Source organism: Thamnophis sirtalis, unplaced genomic scaffold, assembly GCF_051295495.1.
Source record: "Thamnophis sirtalis isolate CommonGarterSnake01/CBP01778 unplaced genomic scaffold, rThaSir2_p1.2 scaffold_1, whole genome shotgun sequence".
Lineage (NCBI taxonomy): Eukaryota > Metazoa > Chordata > Lepidosauria > Squamata > Natricidae > Thamnophis > Thamnophis sirtalis.
Window position 1 is genome coordinate 80,346,855 of NW_028261381.1, and position 25,056 is coordinate 80,371,910.

Genomic DNA, 25,056 nt, shown 5'->3' on the forward strand with positions numbered 1-25,056 from the left:
ACCAAATATTAAAAAAAATGATAAATTTGAAGACAATTTTGCAATGTTGTGGCAAATCATGACGTCTAGGAGTTTTTTCAATATTTTATTTGTTTTCAGCACACCAAAATACATGGAAATTGGATGAAAATAATCAAACAACTTTTTAGTCGCAGACCTGTGTTTTCAGTTGCTGAGAAACTGAGAAAGAAAATAGTTACATGGTGAGTGATCTTGAAGAGTCTGAACTCTGAAGGTAGCATACTCAGGCACCTGCTTAGTAAAGGAGGACCAACAGTAAACACCCGGACTATGGAAGTCTTTTACTTCTCCTTTAAGTGGAAGACTGGAACAGAGACTCCTACTGAATTTTTTTAAAAAACCCAAAAACTTACATTTAATTAGATTAGAAAACATTTAATATACTGAAATTTTCTGTCAGTGAAAACAAGTAATCACTGTGAAAACAAGTAATTACTACCTCCAAAAGTTATGGAGATTTTTAAGAATAGCTTGAATAGCCATTTGTCCAGAATGGTATCTCCTGCTGAAGCAGGGGGTTGGACTAGAAGATTTCCAAGATCCCATACTCTGTTATTCTATGATCTACATTCTATGTTTTACTGGGTCAGAATAGATTTGTCTTTTTAAAAAAAAAAGGCAGAGGCTAACCTTCAAAGCTCAAAATCTACCCTCTCCATAATTCCTGCTAAAGTGCCTGAATGTAATTGATTTAGACACTGTAATCAGTAGCAGCATTCAACATCAGAAGTACAATACTAATTGCCATCTTGTGGATCAATCTGTTAAAAGCTCATTTGCAGATTCTACCTTGACATTATTTTGCAAGACGGTCAAAATAAAACTTTTTCATAGAACCTTTAAGGTGGAGCCTAACACTAATCAGTGTTTTATTGAAACATTTTCTGTCTGTACTTTTGTCACATTTTGTTTTGATTTGCTTGTAATCCATCATGAATTGTTCTGATTTGACAGCACATACAAATTGCTGCTTTGTTGCGTGTCTTTGTAACTGCTGAGGCCAAGGAATTCTGAAAGTGGATTGTCTGTCTATTCTATGCAGAATATCCTCTTTTGCTCAGCAAATGATGCCAGGGATTATGGGTTGTGGAAAAACGGGGAAGCAAAAGTCAATTTTAAAATTGGGCCTTTTCTTCCAGCAACACAGGGATGTTCCTCACCTGTTACATATGGGAGGAGGGATAGTACCATAATCATCTGTGTGTTTGACCTGAATAGGGTTTCCATCGTGAATCTATCCTTTACCCAAAAACTCCCACGTTGAATATAAACTGGAACAGAATGGAACAGGCCAGATTCGGCCTTCTTACAATAGAATTAACACCAGAAGTACTGCAGAGGGTTAAAGATCCATAGCAGTAGTATGTAATAATTTTCTTTTCAAAATTATACTTAGTTGTGAATGCTGCGGAATACATTGTCATTGAGGATATCTCTGTACTTTGCTCCATTCAGCTTTCCCTTAACCCTGACCATCTCCCACTACCTGATGTTTAAAAACATCCTCACAACATGCTGCTGCCACCACCACAACATTTCACTGTTGGGATTATATTGGGCAGGTGATGAACGCTGCCTAATTTCTTCCAGACTTAATGTTTTGAATTGAGGCCAAACAGTTCAATCTTAGTTTCATCAGACCAGAGAATCTTGTTCCTCACAATCTGAAAGACCTTCAAGTGTTTTTTTGTGAACTCCAAGTGGGCTTTCATGTGTTTTACACTGAGGACAGGCTTCTAGCCATTCTGCCATAAAGCCAAGATTGGTGGAGGGCTGCTATGATGGTTATCCTTCTAGAACACTGTCCCATTCCCATCTCCACACAGGATTTCTAGAGTTGTCAGTGACCATTGGTTTCTTGGTCATCTTTCTTACTAAGACTTTCTCCCCTGTTGCTCAGTTTGACCAGGCAACCAGCTCTTGAAAAAGTCCTGGTTGTGCCAAATATCTTCCATTTGAGAATTATGGAGGCCACTGTGCTGTTAGGAACCTTTGGTGCACCAGAAATTTTATTGCAGCCTTCCCCATATCTGTGCCTTGCAATAATCCTGTCTCTGAGCTCTGCAGGCAGTTCTTTTGACCTCATGGCTTTCACTCTGCTAAAGTATGCATTGTCAGCTGTGAGGCCTTCTAGAGAGAAGCAGTAACCAAATGATACTGAGTTTGAATTCAATTTAATCTCATTAAAAATTATACAAAGCACAAGTGGAATAACATTCTTCTTACAAATATTGCACTTGAGAGCATATGGATATGTACAACTTTGCCGTTCTTTACATCCAAGGCATTTTTGTCCCGATAGGGTTCAAGATAAAGTTATGCAGGAAATCTGATAAACCAACCACTTCCATTATAAATTGTCCCCCATCAGAAGTGTACCACCTGAACACAATTTGCTTTGACAAGAAATGAATATAACTTATCTTACAATTCATTTGTAATGCCAGTGGCTCCCACCCAATAGAAAGGCAAATGGGATAGTGATTTTCAGAGTTCCTCTTTTGCTCAGGTGATAGGATGGGTGATCTTGGAATGAGGAGATTGGAAGAGGATATAATTTGGCATTCACCAAATCTTCCTCATCTATAGATAGTTCAAATTTATGATGTCCCGTCCCCCTACTTCTCAATTCTAAAATCCATTGCTATCAAATTAACAATAACTGGGTGGAAAAGTATGCAGTCGGAAATTGTGCTTTGAAAGTTACTTTCCTTTATAACCAGCTCCTCAAGCTGTACACAGCCTTACAGATTCCAATCGATTTAGTAGTCAGGGCAAACGTCATCCAATTTCCAATTGTCATTGTCCCTGGTGCTGTGAATAGTTTCAGTGGCCTCTGTGGGTGATCATATTCCATCTCTCTTTGCAAATTTTACTTGGTACGGAGTAGGACATTTACAATAAGACATTAGGACTTTAAAGGGATGCGTCCTGCTCTATTGCGGAAACGGCGACAGGGCTTTAAAAAATAAAAAATGAAGTGCCAGCCAGCACGCCAGCAGAGGTGGGTAAAACACAAACACGCAAATTAATTACAATAATACAAATTACAATTACTTACAAATTACAATAATTTTGAATTCCTCCCTCCGACCCACATACCTTTTCCAGCTGTTTCATAGACGATTTCAACTCTGCTCTTGTCTGCCATGATGAAAATGTAAAAAATGTAAAAAGGCAAGAGTTGCTGAAGTCAGGCTGGGTTAGCTGCTGCCAGAGCCTCCAATGGATGACTCTGCTTAACTATTTGAAAAATGCCTCTAAAAAAGTGCCCTCTACAGGAGGATGCGAGAGAACTACGTGCCTCATCTACATAAGGAATTTTTCGGCTTTTAATCCTTGCTTAACTCTGCTCAAGTGATCATAGACTAAATGAGGCACATGGTTCTCTTGCCTCTTCCTGCAGAGGGCACTTTTTAAAGAGGCGTTTTTAAACAGTTAAGCACTAAGCAGTCATCCACTGTGACTCTGGCAGCAACTACCTCAGCCTTTTTCCTTTTAATTTTTTTTTCTTTTCATGATGACAGTGGTGAGGCCCTGCCTCCCCTGACTGCACGTCACTGCACTACAGAGCCCTTTTCTTTATAAAGCTAACACTGCTTACCCTACAGTTTCCCTCTTTCCATTGTTATTATTTAGTGAGTGAGAATTTTGGATCCATTACAACAATTGGGAGAAATTGCATGTTCAGTTGTTGGAAAATAGTCGCTGGTCTGGATACTCTTTCAATCAATAGAGTATTTATATCCTGTACATCCTTAACTGTTGCATTGGGGTTTTTTTTTGTTTTTTTTTTAATTGAATTTTTTAGAAAAAAAACTTTTACAAATGTTTACCTCCCGCCCCCTGCCGTCCCCACCCGAACAAATACAGGGTATAAATCTTCAACAAAGATGTTCTAAAATAAACTTAAAGAAAGTTAGTATCATCTTTCATTTGAGCTTTAACTCCTCTTTGCTAGGCTAACTCTAAACATATGATATCATTCCTTGTTTCTTCAATCATAAACTATCTGGAATTTCTTAGTCCCATATATATTTTGAGTATAGTCAATCCATCTTCTCCACTCCAGTTTATATCTCTCATTTGAGTGATCCTTGAGATATGCTGATATTTTAGCCATCTCTGCTAGGTTTGTTACTTTTAATGTCCATTCTTGAATAGTAGGCAAATCTTCCTTCTTCTGGTATTGCGCCACCAACAGTCTTGCTGCCGTTATTAAATACAAAATCAAGTTAGTCTCTATAACTGTACAATCAGTAATTATACCTAGAAAGAATAACTGAGGGGTAAACTTTATCCTTTCTTAAAGAATATTTTGCATAATCCACCATATTTTTATCCAAAATGTTTTTACCTTTTTACAAGTCCACCATATATAATAATATGTAGCATCGAGACAATCACATCACCAGCATTTAGGCTGTAAATTCGGATACATACAGGCCAGTTTTTTAGGATCTAAATGCCATCTATAAAACATCTTGTAAAAGTTTTCTCTCAAATTCTGGGCTTGTGTAAAATTTACATTTTTTACCCATATCTTTTCCCATGTATGCAACATTATTGGTTCTTCAAAATTTTCTGCCCACTTTATCATACAGTCTTTGACTAATTCTGTTTCCGTATCCATTTCTATTAATACATTATATAGTCTCTTTATATGCATTTGACTTTGATCCCTAATTTGTTTTAGTAAATTATCCTCATTTTGCGTAAAACCAATTTTTTGATCTTTTTTCCATCTGGCCTGTAATTGCCCATAATGAAACCATGTTTGAATTACCTTTTCCTCTTTTAGTACATTCAAGGGTTTTAATTGTAATACACTTCTTTCTAAGGTGAGAAGCTGTATGTATGTAGTTACATCCTGTTTTTGTACTATATTTATGTTCTCTATTGCATGTCTAGGAATTGCCCACATAGGTATCTTATCATTTAGTTTATATTGATATTTTTTTCAAACCCGCAATAGAGCATTCCTTAAAATATGACTTTTAAAATTCTTATCCATCTTTTTGTCATATAGCAAGTAAACATGCCAATCATATACCAAATCATGCCCTTCGATATTAAGTATTCTATCATCTGTTAAATTAATCCAATCACTGATTACTGATAAAACTACTGCTTCATAATATAGTTTTAGATTTGGCAATTTCAAACCTCTTCTCTCACGTACTTCTTGCATTATTTTTAGATTTATTCTCGGCTTCTTCCCTGCCTAAACAAATTTGTTAATACCCTTCTGCCATTCTAGCAAGTTTTCATCTTTTTTAAGTATTGGTATCATTTGAAAAAGAAATAAAAATTTAGGCAAGACATTCATTTTCACTGCTGCTATTCTTCCCAACAAGGATAATTGTAATTTTTCCCAATTTTTCATCTCTCTCTGTATGCTATGCCATAATGGCTCATAATTGTACTTATATAGTTTCCCATTTGTGGTTGAGATTTAGACTCCTAAAAAATATGGAACGCTTCAGGAATTTGCGTGTCATCCATGCGCAGGGGCCATGCCAATCTTCTCTGTATTGTTCCAATTTTAGTATATGTGCTGCCAAAGCAAGACCCTTGACTATTGTATTCGAGGTTCGAGGTTCATTTTATTTATATGCCGCCCTATTCCCAGCGGGACTCAGGGCGGCGCACAAACCCAAAGGAGGGGAAGGAAAACACAAAAACTACAACAAAAAAACCAGGGAATTTAAAACAACCAACAGCCACACGATTCGAAAGGGGAAGGGAACTCATCGACCGCAGGCCTGCCAACACAGCCAGGTTTTAACAGCTTTTCGGAAGGCCTGGAGAGAAGTGAGGGTCCGAATCTCTGCGGGAGCTCGTTCCAAAGGGCTGGAGCCGCCACAGAGAAGGCCCTCCCCCGGGTAGTGGCCAGATGACATTGGCTAGTAGACAGAACCCAGGGGAGGCCTAATCTGTGTGATCTAATGGGTCTTTGGGATGTTATTGGCAGCAGACGGTATTGTTAAGGTTTTTTCCTGAGTAGATGTTGAATGTTTAACTTCACATCGTATTGTCTTCCCAAAGAGCAGTTCTTTTGGTTGTACGGATATTTTACTAACAAAATAACATAAGTGATCTTTTCCGATCTTAATATTCCTGGGATTGATCTCTTCAGATATTTGTTTCCCGTCTTGGTACCATCTGACTTCTGTATCATGAGGTGCAAATTGTGATATAGAAATTTCAAGGTGCATATTCTGACGATCTTGGCTCGCTTTTATTTCAGTCAAAACAGGCCGTTTGACTAAATGAGAAGGAAAAAAACTAAGCATAAATGACAATGTAAATATGTTTCCAGACCTTGATTTATTATGAATAACGCAAGAGCAATATTTAATGCAAGAAAATACTGTAAGGATTGATCCTCTGGAGTCCTGCATAACGGAACTATTGTATGACACCACTGCAGAAGACCAACTGCACAATTTTTACCAACTACAAAGTGAAGACACTTTCTGCACCATTTGCAACAAAACCCAATGAATGGAAATCATGTCTGCACCCTTCTCTATGACAGACAGTTTAAGCTGGACATAACAAATGTTTTTGTTGTTTTTGTTAATTTCTCAATTTTTATTTTACTGAAAACATCAAAATACAAACTCCAAAAGAAAGAAAAAATACAAAAGCAAAATAAAGCTAAACAAGACCACACCCAAAAAGTACAAAAAGACAAGCAAACCTATATATCTTGTTGTGGCTTATTCTACAGTTTTCTTGTGTGTTTCCAGCACTTGGTTGAAATCCAGTAACAGCATTACATATGATATATAGGCATCAGCAGTGAAAGGAAAATGTGTTTATGTGTTGTGATGTGCAATTCAAGTATGAAAGGAGAGGGGTTGTGTTGTGTCATCATGTTTCATCATTGTGGTTGGAAATGGATGTCTATGCATCTTATTGGTAAAATAGATAATTTTATCCCATAGATATTTCCCACATGCAATGCAAAGCCAAGGGTGTCCAGGCAACATGGTCAAAGAAGAAACTGAGAGGATGATGAGCACCTCTGCTCCCAGAGATGTCACATTTAGGCTGTGGCTTAATTCCTGGTATCCATAGCACAAAGGACACAACAAGATACACAACAGTGCTACAGACAGGGAGATTTTCTTTGAAGTAACATTGCAGGTGTAGCTGATAGAAAATAGGGATGTGCCACACTCCTCACCTGTTAAATTCTATTACTTTTAATAAAGCCTAAAAAGGATAAACAAAACCCAACTTCATCAATTAACATCAGAAGACAACTAAATAAATAAATAAAAATTGGTACATACCTGGAAGTTTTAAATACACTTCTCTTGTAATAGGCTTTGTCAATCTCGCATGGTTCACCATGAAACAAATAGCCTTATTACAAACTGAAGCAGTAGCTGTTAGTGTAAACACGGAAGTTAATTTGTAACAGGACTTGTCGAAATGTTCTTTGACCTCATCCTTCTTTGGTGAATTATCTCCCAGGAGACACTGAGCAGCACTTTCATTAGGATAGAAATCTGTGACATCACAAGTTAAATTTACACTTTGTCCATAATCTGCATCACTTGGTTCAATAACAATATTTGAAAGTTTGGGGAAATCTATAAATGTGACAAGACAGAGAAATCAACATTAGACAAGGAATCACTGTTAAATGCAAACAATACCCTAATATGCACAGCATCAAATTAGTTAAGAAAATTTTTTAACATTATATTGTTACCACAAGAAAGGAGGAATCATTGTTCAATGAGAATTTGTGCTGTTACAATAGATTAACAGCACTATTTCACATAGAGCAGTGCTCATACATGAAATCAGCTCTCAAATTATTTAGGCAAGTAGCAATTATTTCTGTTTCTCTGCTTCTTGTGTACATGTGTTAGTCATGCAGTGAGATACCAGTGCTTCTCACTATTTGGTTTGTTTGCACATGTTAATCCATAGCATGTTACTGTATTCTGATGTGAACTTAGAAGTAAAATATATGTAACAATGCCACAAAGTTTGTTTATCTATCTATCTATCTATCTTTCTTTCTTTCTTTCAAGACAACTAGTTCCTAATTATGACAGTCGCAGAGACGCAGGATGATGTGATCACATTTTGTGACAAGCAAAGTTAATGGGAAATCCAGATAACCAGATTACTACCTTAATAACTGTTTATGGAGATTCTCAATCATCCAGGTCATGGTTGTCCCAAAGTTGCTTTTTTCAAGAGGCAACTGGACTTTCTGGTTTTTCTTTTAAGGCACTTCACATCTCATCCAAGAAGCTTCCTCTGCTCTGACTGGATGGTGGGAAACAGGAGGTCCAGTCAGACCTGAATCCAGTCAGAGCTGAAGAAGCTTCTTGGATGAGAGGCAAAACGTCTTCAAAGAAAAACCAGAAAGTCCAGTTGCTTCTTGAAAAAAGCACCTTTGGGACAACCATGGCCTGGATGACTGAGAACCTCCATAGACACTCCAAGGGACATTGATTATTTTATAGCAATGATAACAATCACCTTTCAGCATAACTTTATATCCCTTCCGTGCAATTTGCTTGCAATGATTTATTTCAACAAAGAATTCCAATTCATGGTCTTCTGCACTGGGTATAAAGGTTATTTCACTCGCCCTGCAGTACAGCTTTGGCATTCTGTCCAACTGAGGCTCCCCTGTTTTAATTGTAGCATCTGTGAGCTCTTCAAAGCCCTTTCTCCAATAAATGTCACACTCAGGTGGATGGTATTCTGTCAATAAGCAACTCAATGTGACTGGTTTCCCACACTCAGGAACAGGGGGCTTACATTCAATTTTGTCAACTTTGGGGGCCACAACTGTAAATAAAGCACAACAGCAAATAACAGAGTTAGTATTCAGTAGAGAGTTGTGAATTCAAACCACAAACTTCTCTTCCCACATGACTATTTAGGTTACACAACTAAGTGCCAAAGTCATCATCCAAAAACAATAAAATTCCAAAGGTATATAAATTACAAATCTGGTGAAAAATGCGTGACCCCACAAATGTGCGAACGTCAAAAGCGCGGCGACAAAACCGCAGCGCTAAAACCGCGATGTCAAAAGCGCGCTGACAACAGCGTGCCGACAAAACCGTGCCGACAGAAGCGTGATTTAAGTTAAGGTAAGATTTAGGGTTAGGTTTAGGGTTAGGTTTAGGTTAGGTTTAGGGTTTGGTTTAGGGTTACAGCGCGCTTCTGTTGGCGTGCTGTTGTCGGCGCGCTTCAGCGCTCATTCGTCACCGCGGTCTAGTCAGGCACGCTTTTGTCATTCGCGCATTTGTGGTGGAACCGAAAAATGAAGTAGAAAATGGCCTCAATGATAACGTAATACCAATGAAAATTTCTAAATTGGTGTGGAAATAGATTTTCAGTTGCTCATGTAATAGTCCATTTATGCACTAAAAAAAGAGATCCTGTAATCCGCACGTAGATGCTACTGAAGCTATTAACATATATTTCCCCATTTTGCACATCCAACTTCTAGCTATTTGGCAGTGGCAAGTGTTACATGAGGCCACATCATAAGCCATTAAAGAGTAACCTACTCAGCAATATCCCTTTCTGCTTCAGAAGAATATTGCATGAAAGAACTTAGTTGATTTCAGATACCAAAGTCAAACCCTGGCCTGACAGCATATATGTCTTCCCCTTCTACTACCAGGTTGGTCCTTGTAATGGTTCAGGATTCCACTATGGGTCTTTATGGCTTTCAGAAATTTAACATCTGCCCAATTGTATAGGAGGGAGGGAGGGATTCTGTCATCTCCTAAATATCAATAGTTGTATTTATTATACACATATAGTAAGAGGAGTCTTATTCTGAGATGTATGGAATGTTATTCTGAGAAAATAAAATTTAATTGAATTCACACCTTGTGGCAATATGGAAAGAGAAGAATTAAAAAAGGGAACATGAAGAGAAAACGTACTATTAATACAATAGCAGTAAAACTTTAGAAGTGTCAGTTGTTAAAAGAGTGGGATTACATCAGAGGAACAGGATTTATTTGTTTTTTATTTTTACTTTTTTGCAAAAAGGAGCTGCACTTTATTGGAACTACTCTGTAACTTAGCCCTAAGAGTGAAACATGCAATGTACAATATAGGATAATAAAAAACTGTACTTTTTCTGCTCCACTTACCCACAGTGTTCATCTGCCATACAGATTCCTTATACGCTTGAGATCCTTCAAACTTAGCTCTGCAGACAAACCTCTTTCCAGAATCTTCCACTTGGGGGCAATAGTGGATCTTGCTGATGCAAAAGTAAAGCCCATCAGTACCTTTTGTGGGTGGAGTTGAAAGGGAACTGTCTACAATTCCATCATTGTTATTCCAAAAGACTTCAAGGGTTTGCGGATAATAAGAATGAATTTTGCAACTAAGAGTGAGCAGTTCATTTGATCTTGGCATATTTGTGGAACAATGAATGTCATGAAGCTCTGGTAAGGCTAGGAAGAAAACCAAAAAGATTTCAATTCAAGCAGCAAAAATGTGATGTGCAGAGATATGCCCAGATAATAGTGAAGAGCCTTCAAAGCCAATGCATGAATCCCCAAAGCTTTAATGACGTCTCTTACCATTTTTCCTTACCCATGTATCCATAGCTATTTATTCACACATAGCAAGGGAGGACAAGGCCAAACTCATTTGCTAAGGACCTCTGATTGTAGAAAAATCACTGTCAGTTGAAATGTCAAAAGTGTCTTGTTTGGATACATCATCTCTGACCAACAAATTGTTTCTTTATGGTGCCAAATAGAAGGATAAATTAGTGTCCTAGTTATCATTTGTGTTTGGCTGCCATTATATACTTAAAAGGGTTAAACGTCCTCCTTTGGGATTATCCATGCTAAATAACCACAGTGTTGTTTCCACTAGAAAGTTCTATTCTTCTCTACACACATACGGGTAGATAGATAATGTAATTTTTGTATGTGTGTCATTTGAGTTTCTCTCTCTTTACTTTTGTCTGCCTTTTACTCTGCTTTGCCAAATAGTTAACTATTTTTAGTCTTGGCAGATGTTTCACAAATAGGGATTGTAGTCTAAGATATCTGCTGGGACCATGGCTGGACCAAAATTAGCTAAGCCTCCTCTATTTTCATACATTTTGAAACTTAGCAGTTGTCTTATAAACCATAAAATAACTTTAAAATTTCAACATCATTAAGTACCCTGCCATAATCCTCACTTACCTATGACCTTAAATGATTTCATTTTAGCACAGAATCCATGCTGAAAGCCCTCGTGTTTAATTACGAATAAAAGGTGAAATTTTTCCAGCTTCTGTACGTCTGGATTCAGGCAGATTTTCCACTCGAAGTCATAATAATTTTTTGGTTTTGATTTCAACTCTGGATAAACTTTAAACATATCCTCCAAGTTCCCAAGGAGAGGAGAATTTTCAGCATCTTCCGTAGGTTCTTCAAGTGAGGTTGTAGGCCAAGAGGCTATTTTCTTTTTTGTTTTCTGAGGTTCAGTCACTAAGAAGAGGTCTACCTGCAAAGGCTTGGGTCGAAAGTGTGAAATCAAGCATTGCAACTGTGTTTCTTCCAAATGCTTCAGTTCCTCACTTCCAACCATTTCCACAGATGGTGCATCTATTAAAAAAAATAAGGGAAAATGGAAACTCTGTTGCTTGAAATGTTGCAGCAATATTTTAGAATTATTCTTTCAACATTGTACAAAGCATTCTATTTTTTAAAACAGTTATATGCCTGTTCTGGCTCAGGAGGGAGATAAAAGACTGATAGACATTTATGGGGAGAGAAATTAAGAAATCTGATTGTTGGGTTCTCTGGCTTTATTTTCACTTTCACCAAGAATTCCATGCATTACTCTCTTTAACACGGGATGGAGGGAGCAGAGAGGAGGTGGGTTCACATGAATGGCCATACCAGGAAGTTTACTATATCTGCTAAAAAAAAATATTGTACTTGTGTTCTGCACAGGTACTAAAGTTTTGTTCCAATTGATAATTGGATTTCTTTTAGTTTAGTTTCTTTAGTTTCTTCAGTTTAATGCTGTTCTGGAAAAGGATGTCTAAAAAGATTATATAGGAAATCCTTATTTAGTGATTGCTCTGTTTAGTGATCATTTACAGTTGCAATACTAATAAGAAAATAATGTAACCAGTTCTTGCATATATGATCTTCAGAGGTCTATAAAGCAAAAGGAAGGATGAAGTAAGATGCCATTTTACTTAGTGAGTGCTTCACTTAATGGCTGAGTTACCAGACCCACTTGTGATCACTAAATAAGGATTGCCTGTAATTTGATAGGTGCAACATAATTGCTTATATTTAATCTATTTTCCATTTTCTCTGGTTGGTCTTTCCTTCTGTGTGGCTGTTCTCTGGGAGTTTTCCAGTAATTAAATTTTAAAAGTAACTTTCACAAATATAAACTTTGGCTGAAATTTTATATACAAATGATGGTATTGATAAGACATATTTAGAATGACTTACGTTTCTTTAAAAAGTCAATGTACAGCAGCAATCCAACTAGAAGAAACGAAATCAGAAAACATAAAACCAGCCCAATTGTTAATGGAGTAGTCGAATAAGGTTCTGTAGAAAGACAAAAAATAAATAAATTATGTTATTTCTGATATACTCAAAACATTTATTGCTCTTGTTGCTTTTGATAAGTAAGCATTTTACATGTAATTTCATAATAAGAAACAAACAATGCTGATACAGGGTATTCTGTCATAAGCAAAACATTAAGTCAGGGGTGTCAAACTCAGGGCCCAAGGGGACTCCTGGAAACAATGAAGGACCAGCCCACAATGCCTCTGCCAGCAAAAACAGATGACCCTGCTAAGTCCTTGACTTGTGACCGGCCGCAAGTCCTCAACTTATGATTGACAGTCCGGAACAGCCCAGCCGCGCCTGATTGGCTGAGACGCGGCTGGCTGAGCGTGGGCTGCATAAGCATTCCTATTGGTCGCCCTGCTTGACAGCTCTAGTATAAATAGCTGTCAAGTAGGGCGACGTGCTAAATCGCAGTACATAGTTATTGTTGCTGTTCTACCGAATAAAATAGCTGTTCTCTTGCCTCAGCTGCCTCACGCCTCTTCAATTGTTATCGAACTTAACAGACCCCCACAGGCAGGAGCCCCGAGCTCCATTTTAGCTGGCAGAGGGTTGGAGGAGGCCATCACAGCTGAAAATAGAGCTTGGGAACCCATTTTCACTGGCAGAGTGCTCAGACCACCACCGGTGCCCCTGATATGAGTGGTGTTGAGTTGGCCACACCCACCCCAGCCCTCCAAGGTAAACACAACCCTGATGTGGCCCTCAATGAAATCAAGTTTGGCACTAAGTTATGAGAAGTATCAGTGCATACAATATATTGGGGGAGAGGGTTGCCCCCAATAAGGTACTAAATAATAAACATTACCTTACTCTGCCATTTTATTGGTGCTTTTTGCCTTAAGTTTTATTTTGTGGACTGTTTTCCAAAAACATTCTTTAGAAAAATTGCCATACCAGCTTGGAATTCTGAGTCTTGTAGTCTCAATGCATTCAATTATATCTTTCTATTTCTCTTCTGTTAGTTATCTCACTTTTTCATAAACACTTTTAGATAAACATTGTAGATATTTTCATAATTGTGTAGTAGGACATATGATTCTACCTCAGACTGCAAAATTATAGGTAAAAGTTGTGCACCACAGAAATCAACCCTGCTGAGAAATCAGGAGCATTTATTTAATATAATACTTTAAGTATAGTTGACTTCCTGGGAGGAGCTTGCTGGTGGTGGCAGCAAAAAATCAGCTGCCTCCGAATTCCTGGCTACGTACCTGTTTAGAGGATCTTCCATCTGACGTCTTATCAGGCTTTCTTATCCTTCAGGCAAGAAGGAAAGAAGAAACTGTTTTGCTGGCAAATGCTCTTCGATTTTTGCAGCTTTTGTGCTTGCAAGGAAAGGGGGGCTAGCCCAAGGCAGAACGGCTGTCCGTGCTGGGAACTTCAAACTGCCTTGTGCAGGACAAAGTAAGTCTCCCCCACTCTGCTCAAAGTTTTGTTTGATTTAATCTTATCACGAGCTGAATCCGTTTACTGCGTGGACAATAATTGTTTATCAACATTTTAGCTTCTTCTCTTTTTCTCCTCCGAAAAATTATTTACTTAGAGGCTTTTAAAATGGCGCCGAGCAGGCTGGTTTCTCCGGTAATAACGAACACTTTTTGCTAATCCTCACAAGAATTCAAAACAAAAGAGATTGCTTATCATATGTTTTGGTTTCACAATAGAAGAATTTTACTCCTTCATTAACCTTGCTTATCTGGAAGTTAAATGGTGATGAATCTGCTGAACGGTCTTGTTACAATGTTTACTCACTGAAAGCTTTGCCAAGCCTTAAACTTCAAAATAAAAGCCTCTTTACTTAAAGCTGCATATTCAGGCAATAGAGTTTTATTAACTGCAGGCAGATAAATTTTGAAATGGCCTCAAAACCAAATATTAACTTGAAGTTGTCACCCTCTACTTCCAGGGGCACATCCTCAGTGCCTGGCACAAAGCTGCAGCCTCCGCTTCCTACGCCCCCTGCTGGGGATGTGTTAACGAAAGAATTTTTCCTGAGTAATCTAAGCGAGGCTCTTAATGCACAGACAATTAAAATGGAAGATAAGTTTAGAGATAATAGAGAGGAGAGAAAAGAGGAAATAAAAGAAATGAAAGAAGAAATTAAAAGTGAAATAAAAGGACTTAAACAGGAGCTGTATGAGAAATTTGACGCTAAGGTTGATAAAATTAGAGACGACATGCTGAGTCTTGTAACTGTATTAACAGAACATATTTCTGGAATGGAAGATACTCTAGAGGTTCTTAATGATGCCAATGCTAACTTGACATTGAAAACAGAGGTGGTGGAACAAAAAGTGGAAAATGCTGAAAAAGAAATTATTATGATACAGTACCGACAAATGGAGTTCGCATTAAGAGTAAGGGGGCTGCGTGAGGAGAAACAGGAGAACCTGAAACAGATCCTATCGGAAGCTTTTGACCGCCTGATGGGAAGACCAGGGACCAACCAAGATTGGCAAATTGACAAAGCTTACCGCGTTAACTCCTGGCTGGCAAAGCAGAAGCAGCTTCCTCGAGACATCGTTATATATTTTACTACAAGAGAGCTTAGAAATATGGTACTGCAAGCGTCTTATAACACTAAGCTTCAAATTGGCGGTCAAGACCTGGCTGTTTTGAAAGAGATACCACCTCAAATGTTAAGAGCCAGGAGAGACTACGCTTTTTTGGTCGAAGAACTCAGAAATCGTCAGATACAGTATAGATGGGATGCGCCATTTGGCATCATATTTACATTTGATAAGCAAAGGTACCGCCTCAACTCTGTATGGAAAGCCCGAGATTTTTATTATAATATATTGAAGGCCGGACACCCTGCACCATCTGGACCTAGAGAAAGACCACAAGAAGGACAGGATAGACAGCAAACTACACAACCACCAGACAAGATGGAGCATCTCTCTTCTCTAGAAGCGCAAGGTGCTATGGAACCAAGACCTAGCCGCATGACTACTAGACGTATGGAGAAACAAGCTAAAAAGCAACAGCATCAACAATCATCGGCCATCGATCAAGGAACTACAATAACAAATCTGGAAGCAGTGGGAGGAGCTAGACCTAAGGTTAAACAGGCCGTGCAGGAAGCTCTAAAAATGCTTCAACCAACCAAAGATGACAACTAAGATTTTAACATGGAATGTCAACGGACTGAATTCTCCACAGAAGAGGAAGAAAATATTTCATTATCTCAAACAGTTTAAGAACGATGTAATTTGTTTGCAAGAAACTCATATCAAGTCAACTGATCAAAAATATTTGATCAACTCAAAACTTGGTCAACATTTTGCAGCTTCTGCTATGGAAAAGAAGAATGGTATAGTTGTATACTTAAGAAAAGATATGAAAGCTGAATTAATAGAAGCAGATCCCTTCGGAAGATATATTGCCTTAGACTTAATCTTAGAAGGGAAAAAGACATTACTTTTGGGAATTTATGCTCCCAATCAACAGCAAGATAGATTCTATAGAAATCTTCATGCTAAATTAGTACAGTGGGACTATAGTTCCTGTATACTATTGGGTGACTGGAATGGAGTGATAGACACTAAGAGAGATAAGAAGATTTCCCGCCTAAATACCAAGATGCGAGCAAAGTTACCCAAATCTTTCTTTGACATTATGGATGATTTTGAATTGAGAGATATTTGGCGAGAAAGAAATGCAGAGGAATATGACTTCACTTTCTTCTCGGACAGGCATCAATCCCTTTCAAGGATTGATTTTATCCTAACCACTAATGATTTGCTTTCTAGGGTCAAGAAAACAAAGATTGCAGCTAGGGTCCTTTCGGATCATAACCCAGTTTGGATGGAGTTGGGAAGGGTAGTGCAGGCAAGAAGGTCTTGGAGATTGAATGAAAACTTATTTAGATATGAAAAGTATATTAATGATTGTAAAAAATTACTATCTGAATATTTTGTTTTGAATATGAATAAGGGTACATCTATGGAATTTGTATGGGACGCAAGCAAAGCGTATATGAGAGGAGTTTTGATGAATATAAATAAAACACATAGAAATAAGCAAGGGTTAAAACGAACAGAACTGGAAGAGGAAATTAAGAGAAAAGAGCTGGAGTTAACAATGAACCCAGACGATACAAAGGTTAAGGAAGCTATTAACATATTAAAATCTCAATTTGACATGTTGATCTCTGACCAGGTAGCTACTAATTTATTATATGCAAAACACAATACTTTTTGTAATGCAAACAAACCTGGCAGATGGTTAGCTTATCAGATTAGGAAAAAAAGGAAAACTCGAAATATATCTAAACTGATTTACAGAGGGAAGGAGGTGTTTCAACAGGAAGAGATTCAAAAGGCTTTCTGGGAATTTTTTACAGAACTGTATAAAGGGGATAAAATTAATGGTTTAGACATAGACAAATATTTAGACAAAGAGAAAATACCTTCAGTTAGAGAAGAACACAGGCAAAAATTGAATCAACCAATAACCTCGGGGGAAATCCTGCAGGTAATTAAGCAATTAAAGTTAGGGAAAGCACCAGGTACAGATGGCTTGACAGCGGTTTACTATAAAAACTTACAGTTAGAAATGGTAGAACCTCTTAGAGAATTATTTAATATGATTCAAACGGAAGGTAAAGTCCCTCCATCTTGGAAGACAGCGTTTATATCTTTGATACCCAAAGAAGATCAAGATACTACTCAACCCAAAAATTATAGACCTATTTCATTACTGAATGTAGATTATAAAATTTTTACTAAAATATTAGCAAATAGGTTAATGTTGGTCATTCAACAATTGATACATACGGACCAAACAGGTTTTATACAAGGGAGACAGATGAAAAGTAATGTTAGATTAATTATTAATGCATTAGAATATTTGGGAAAGAACAACCAGATCCCTGCTGCGTTTATATTTTTGGACGCTGAGAAGGCCTTTGATCGAGTTAACTGGCAATTTCTGCTGAAGATACTGCAAAAAATGCAGATAGGAGATAATTTTTTACAGTCAATTAAAGCAATATACCAACAGCAAACAGCACAAATCATAGTCAATGGAAGTTTAACAGACTCTTTTCAAATTGGAAAAGGTACAAGACAGGGCTGTCCTTTGTCCCCATTATTGTTTATTATAACTTTGGAAGTATTGTTGAATAAAATACGGGGCTTGGATGGTTTAAAAGGGATTAAGATTAGGCAGCAAGAATATAGAGTCCGCGCTTTTGCGGATGATTTGGTCATAATATTAGAACAACCGCAGGAATCCAGTATGGTTTTAATGAATACGATTAATCAATATGGTCAAGTGTCGGGCTTTAAAATAAACTTAGGAAAAACCAAAATATTAGCTATAAATATGAATATTAAACAAAAGGAAGAATTAGGAGTGATGCTAGGATGTGAGGTAGTTAAAAAAGTCAAATATCTTGGAGTTAACATTTTAACTTCAAATGGGAAATTATATAAGCATAATTATGAACCACTTTGGCATAGCATACAGACAGAGATGAAAAAATGGGAGAAATTGCACTTATCTTTGCTGGGTAGGATAGCGGCAGTGAAAATGAACATTTTACCAAAATTTTTATTTCTTTTCCAAATGTTACCTATACTTAAAAAAGATGCGAACCTTTTAGAATGGCAGAAGGGTATCAACAAATTTGTGTGGGCAGGAAAGAAGCCGAGGGTAAAGATGAAAATAATGCAAGATGTACGTGAGAGAGGAGGATTGAAACTACCTAATTTAAAACTATATTATGATGCAGTGGCATTATCTGTAATTAGTGATTGGACTCATTTAACCAATGATAGAATATTGAATATTGAGGGACACGATCTGGTATTTGGTTGGCATGCTTACCTGTTATTCAACAAAAAATTGGATAAGAATTTTAAAAGTCATATTTTAAGAAATGCTTTATTGCGGGTTTGGAAGAAATACCAATATAAATTAAATGACAAGATACCTATGTGGGCAATTCCTAGACACGCAATTGAAAATATGAATACAGCACAAAAACAGGACAGAATTACTTACAGACAGCTTCTTACCTCGGAAAGGGGGGTATTACAATTAAAATCTTTAGAGGTATTAAAAGAGGAGAAGGTAGTTCAAACATGGTTCCAGTATGGGCAATTACAGGCTAGGTGGAAAATAGATCAAAAAATTGGTTTTATCCAAGTTGAGGATAATCTGTTTAAACAAATAAGAGATCAAAGCTTAATGCATATAAAGAGGATATATAATGTATTAATACAGATGGATTCGGAAACAGAATTAGTTAAAGATTGTATGATAAAATGGGCTCAAAATATTGAGGAACCAATAATGTTGGATACATGGGAAAGAATCTGGGTAAGAAATGTGAAATTTACACAAGCTCAAAATCTGAGAGAAAATTTTTACAAGATGTTCTATAGATGGCATTTAGATCCTAAAAAGTTGGCTTCTATGTATCCGAATGTACAGCCTAAATGTTGGAGGTGTGGTTCTCTCGATGCTACATATTATCATATATGGTGGACCTGCCAAAAGGTTAAGGCATTTTGGATAAAAATATGGTGGGTCATGCAAAATGTTTTTAAAAGAAGGATAAAGTTTATTCCTCAGTTATTTTTACTAGGTATATGTACTGACTTTACAGTGGTAGAGACCAATTTGATTCTGCACCTGATAACTGCAGCAAGACTGTTGGTGGCGCAATATTGGAAGAAGGAAGACTTGCCTACAATCCAAGAATGGACATTGAAAGTAACAAACTTAGCCGAGATGGCTAAAATATCGGCATATCTCAAAGATCATTCAAATGAGATATATAAACGAGACTGGAAAAAATGGATTGACTATATACAAAATAAATACGGGACTAAGAAATTCCAGTTAGCCTATGCTTAAGATCAGAAATGATTTAAACTGTTAAAAGTCAGTTCAGTAAGAAGAAGCTAAGGTCAATCTAGAATGTCATTAATTTCTTTATTTCCTTTTTCTCAATAGATTTTAGACTGTGTTAGTTAAAAATCCATACCGTGTACGGGTTCTGGGAAGTCGGGGGGGGGGGGGGAAGGAGGAGGGGGGTGGGGGGTGGAGGGAGGGAGGGGCACACACAACAAAAAAAATTGTACTTCAATGTCTTAATGATTGACAAATGATGACATATTTGTGTTTTTTTTTAAGAAAAATAAAAAAAAGTTCTGTTTAAAACAAATACTTTAAGTATAGTTAACCCTCAACATATAACCACAATTGAGAGTCCAAAATGTCTGTTGCTAAGCAAGAGAGCTATTAAATTTTTCATAGTGAGTACCTGTTACTGTTAAAGTTATATTGTAGACTGGATATCTGCAGTTGTATGCTGCACAATACAACTATAGAGGTTTCCTTGGTCTTGTGAAGATGATTGAACTCTCAGTCTACTGGTGGTGTTGTAAGTGCCATCACCATTTCTCACAGATCTTCCCATGAAAATATCGCCTACAGTTATATCTTTATCCGACGTGTGCTTAGAATGCTTTTGCCAAAGAATGGCAACGGAATCAGGATAGAATTTATTCACTCTACATCTCAGTGTCTTTACATTTCCATTTTCAATTTCAAGTTCCTTGGGAGACAGTTGGACAGTTGGTTCAACTATATTGCATTTGAATAAAAATGGAATTGGTTATTGATTTATATACATATGTTGTATTTTATTTTGCCTTTCAGCCTCCCAAACAGCATTTGTATTTAACATTCAATTCAAACAACACCTAAAGGAAAAATAAAAAAACACTATAGATTTTCCAAAGACTATGAAGAAGAAAGAAAAGAAAGAAAGAAAGAAGTCAAGATAGAAAGAGGGAGGGAGGGAGGGAGGAAGGAAGGAAAGGCAAAATCAGTGAATGAATCAAAATGAATCAGTGTAGGCATGTGGTAGAAACAATATTATTTTGAAAAGATAGAACAATATGGAGAGACATAATGAATGGCAAAGGTATAAATTAGTTTTAGCCATATTACTCTTTTATTTTCATTCATTTACAAGAATTTTTTGCATGTTATTTTTTTTCTTTTCTGTACTTTGCACAGTGTTACTATCCCCAGAGCAGCACAAGGATATATAGGTATTCTGAGAAGAGACTGCTGACAGAAACGGTGATTTTTTAAAAAGATTCAAGATTTAATGAATTTGTATGCCGCCGAATCCCGAAAAACTCCAGGCGGCTTACATAAAAACAGTTTTAAAAAAATACTATAAAATTTAAAATAAGGAAACAAAGCAAGTTAAAAGAACCCAACATGCACTCAACTTTAGTGGGGCTGGAACTCAATCAAGGGTCAACAGCCCCAGGCCTGCCAGAATAGCCAGGTCTTAGTCGACTTTCGGAAGGCCGAGAGAGTGGGGAGGGTCCAGATTTCTGGGGGTAGCTTGTTCCATAGCATCGTTCCAAAAAGTAGCAGCTAGCAGGAAAAACATCGTAATGAGTATAGTATAGTATTGAAGGACAGAGAGAAGAACAATAATCAGATAAATGAGACTTCAGCCCAGAGCAAGAAAGTGGTTTGTGAAAAGGCTTTGAACAGCCTCCTCTAGCCTAATTCATATGAAAAATGAAATTGGAGGAACATGTTACTTTTCAGATTCCTCCAGCTTTTGTTCAGAAGTAGGTCCCTAGTGTTATGTTACTCCAGCCTGTTTTGCCATTTCATTTTTACACCATTCAAATCCCACCAAATATTTTTAATTGTTGTGTTGTTTTTCATGTGCCATTATACCTAACTCTTTAGGTAGATAATAGCAGAACAGTGACAGACAAGACCAACCAGGGTCCAATGAAGATGGAAGAAAATATGCCTAGATTACCTTAAAACAGCTAATAAATACCTTCGGTTCTCACTGATCACCCAACCTTGTCAACAAGATAGCAGGTAACAAAGGCTCATGGAGGTATGACATAGAAAATATATTTGTTTAATTCATCATAGGCATTGTCTGACTGCAACTAATTAGTTGCTATAATAACAACCGTTATCAAGAAATCTTCATATTGTTGTTAAATAAAATGAGAAACGTGAACCAGAATGGACAATGTTGACTCTTGGCAATTGCTGGGTGAAATCCTGTTTTTTTGGCAAGCTTTCAGAAGTGGTTTCCCATTGCTTCCTTCCTAGGGCTGAGAGTGACTGGTCCATCTGGCTTTGTGCCTAAAGCAGGACTAGAAGTCACAGTCTCCCAGTTTCTAGCCTGGTGCTTTAACCATTACATCACAGGGATTCTTGAGACAATATAAAATGAAGAAATGGGGAGGGACTTTCTTTTGTTTTCTACCTCCTTAATACAGTTTAATAATTCCAAAAGAATAAGTTTGCTCTCTGGAAAGGTATACCTCAAACGTCACTTACCAACTAGATCTAAAATGGTGGCTCCTTCAGTTCTAACAGTGGTAGTAATCACGACACATACGCATTTGCCCTCTTCATTAAACTGTATTTGTGGAAGAAAAAGGGAAGGATCTCCATTTTTGAATTGAATTGTATCCAGTCTTGAACCATTTCTATTTGAAGAATGTTTTCCAGCAACAACTGAATAAAGTTTTTCTACTTTATTCCCTTCAGATGTCTCCAAATACCAGATGAATATTGTTTTTTTTATATCCAGTTCTGGGGGAGGGTAGTCAGAGATTTTACACTGAAGTGTCACATTTGTACCCAAGATTGCTGTCTTCTGAGCTGGCATGCTTACTTTCCAGGCTTCTTCAAAAAAATGAAAAAAATGGATTGCAGATTATTATGATTAATTGTACCTTCTTCTTCCCTTCTTCCCTTCCCTCCCAGTTCTCACATTTCATAAAGAGTATTGCAAAATAGCAGTGGTGGAATGGCAAGAGGCAAAGCAATTAGAGATCATAAAGACTAAGTGGAATATTGACTACTTTTGGAGTAAGCCAGAACTTGGCAAGAGTTAAACAATCCAGATGAGACAATTGTGACTGCATAATTACAAGTAAATTACTACAAGGGATAGTTTTTCCTTAGCTAATTACAGTTCAGTTGTGGTCCAGCTAGAATATTTCAATAAGATGTCAATTGCCATCGTGCAATAGAGACACAGAAACTCCAATCTGGAGCACCCAGTTCAGGCTTAATAGAATGTCTGAACACAGCCCCTGTGTTCAGAGTCAGAGGCCGAGTTGGAGCAACTTATAAATTTAAACCAATAATCAGCAGTTTGTAACATTTCATTTGCAGCCTGTAAATCTTATAATACTCATTTGACTAATCCTTCCCCCTTGTAAAAGGTACACCTGTAAATTAATTTCACTATGATGAACGAATGTGTTTTTGTCAGATTAGATTTAGATTTAGATGAGCATAACCACTGAGGTTGTAAATCACGGTTTACAGTTCAGGGTAGACCAGGTTATTGACAGTTTAAACAAGGAGTTAATATAAATAACAGCTCAATAGTAATAGCGAGTTGCGGTCTTTTCAAATTCATACACAGATCCAGAGCGCGGAGTTTAACGAGTAAGAAGGCTCGTTCCTTTGCGGAACGAGTTATGGACTTTACTTTTGCTCCGGCCATTTTGCAAAATGCGTCTGCGCCGTTGAGGGCGCTCGTCGGAGGAGCGAGGGCGGGTGCCTGTCCCCTGCAGAGACCGATCTCCGACTTAAAGTTGTGTCCACCTGCCTTGCGCGGTCGGTCCCGTTCCTCGTCCAAGGAGCCCCCAGGCCCCCTCCAAGTCTCAACATTTCTCACACTCGACAACTTCTATTGCATTTGCCCTTGAGGGGCCCCCGCCTCGCCGCCACTTAAAACAGCAGCAAGAACCTTTGCCATCCTCGCCCTGCCACCTGCGTCCCGGCCACCTTGAAAGCAGTAGTGTGTGTGTTTGTGTGTGTGTGTGTGAGAGAGAGAGAGACTATTGTATAGCGGGACTGCTTTTGTGCTTTGTTTTTTGCTTCCTTACCTGCATTCCCAGGAGCAGAGCTGAGACACGTCCAGAGGCTAAAGAAAAAATAAAGTCTTTGAACGGAGCTTGATTCCTGGAAATTTATGCGGACATATCGAGGCAGTTTTCTCAGCCGGAGACCAAATCGAGTCGCCATCGCCTCCTTTCCTTTGGATTTCTCAATCTGGACCACAGTTTTCAGATAATTGCGCTTTAAAGAGTAGGCAGAATCCACCCTACGCAGCTCTTCAGATCTCTTGCTTGGACGATCACATCTCTCTTTCCCTCACCTGCGAGGCAGGACGATGATTTTTGTCCCGGAAACTTTCATTTTCACTGCTGGTCTTCCAATGATTTTCAGTTGCTGAGAAACTGGGAAATAAAATGGTTATCGGGTGAATTACCTTGAAGCGTCTGGACTCTGAAGGTAGCATACTGCTTAGTAAAGGAGGGCCAATAGTATACACCCGGACTATGGAAGTCTTTTACTTCTCCTTTAAGTGGAAGACTGGAACACAGACTCCTACTGAATTTTTTTAAAAAACCCAAAAACTTGCATTTAATTAGATTAGAAAACATTTAATATACTGAAATTTTCTGTCAGTGAAAACAAGTAATCACTGTGAAAACAAGTAATTACTACCTCTAGAAGTTGTGGAGATTTTTAAGAAGAGCTTGAATGGCCATTTGTCCAGAATAGTATCTCCTGCTGAAGCAGGGGGTTGGACTAGAAGGCCTCCAAGATCCCATACTCTGTTATTCTATGATGTACATTCTATGTTTTACTGGGTCAGAATAGATTTCTCTTTTTAAAAAAAAAAGGCAGAGGCTTCAAAGCTCAAAATCTACCCTCTCCATAATTCCTGCTAAAGTGCCTGAATGTAATCGATTTAGACACTGTAATCAGTAGCAGCATTCAACATCAGAAGTAATTGCCATTTTGTGAATGAATCTGTTAGAAGCTCATTTGCAGATTCTACCTTGACATTATTTTGCAAGAAGGTCAAAATAAAACTTTTTCGTAGAACCTTTAAGGTGGAGCCTAACAATTCATGGTGGATTACAAGCAAATCAAAACAAAAATGTGACAAAAGTACAGACAGAAAATGTTTCAATAAAACACTGATTGCTCAGTTTGACCAGGCAACCAGCTCTTGAAAAAGTCCTGGTTGTGCCAAATATCTTCCATTTGAGAATTATGGAGGCCACTGTGCTGTTAGGAACCTTTGGTGCAACATAAATTTCATTGCAGCCTTCCCCAGATCTGTGCCTTGCAATAATCCTGTCTCAGCTATGCAGGCAGTTCTTTTGACCTCATGGCTTTCACTCTGCTACAGTATGCATTGTCAGCTGTGAGGCCTAGAGAGAAGTCTGTGCCTTTCCAAACCATGTCCAATCAATTTAATTTACCACAGCTCAACTCCAATCAAGGTATAAAAACATGTCAGCAACTATCAAAAAAAAAACTGGAAGGGATCTGAGCTAAATTTCAAGTGTTGTTGCAAAGTCTGAATACT

At 37.7% G+C, this 25,056-nt stretch overlaps 2 protein-coding genes and 1 non-coding gene across 3 annotated transcripts in view; 1 reads left to right on the forward strand and 2 right to left on the reverse strand.

Annotated features, from left to right (window-relative positions):
* Nucleotides 1–25,056, forward strand: part of KCNJ11 (potassium inwardly rectifying channel subfamily J member 11) — a 159,906-nt gene that overhangs the window by 134,432 nt on the left and 418 nt on the right. The gene's annotated exons all lie outside the window — the stretch shown is intronic.
* Nucleotides 4,440–23,722, reverse strand: LOC148049589 (uncharacterized). The gene is given in 10 exon segments (XM_087717299.1): nt 4,440–6,289; nt 7,326–7,628; nt 8,536–8,850; nt 10,179–10,487; nt 11,235–11,639; nt 12,507–12,608; nt 19,915–19,953; nt 19,956–20,237; nt 21,990–22,340; nt 23,558–23,722. Coding segments are annotated over 10 exon segments (2,568 nt in total). The 5' UTR covers nt 23,697–23,722; the 3' UTR covers nt 4,440–5,966.
* LOC148049590 (U6 spliceosomal RNA) lies at nt 5,488–5,590 on the reverse strand. Its single transcript, XR_015695317.1, has one exon. It is a non-coding gene; the product is annotated as a U6 spliceosomal RNA (small nuclear RNA).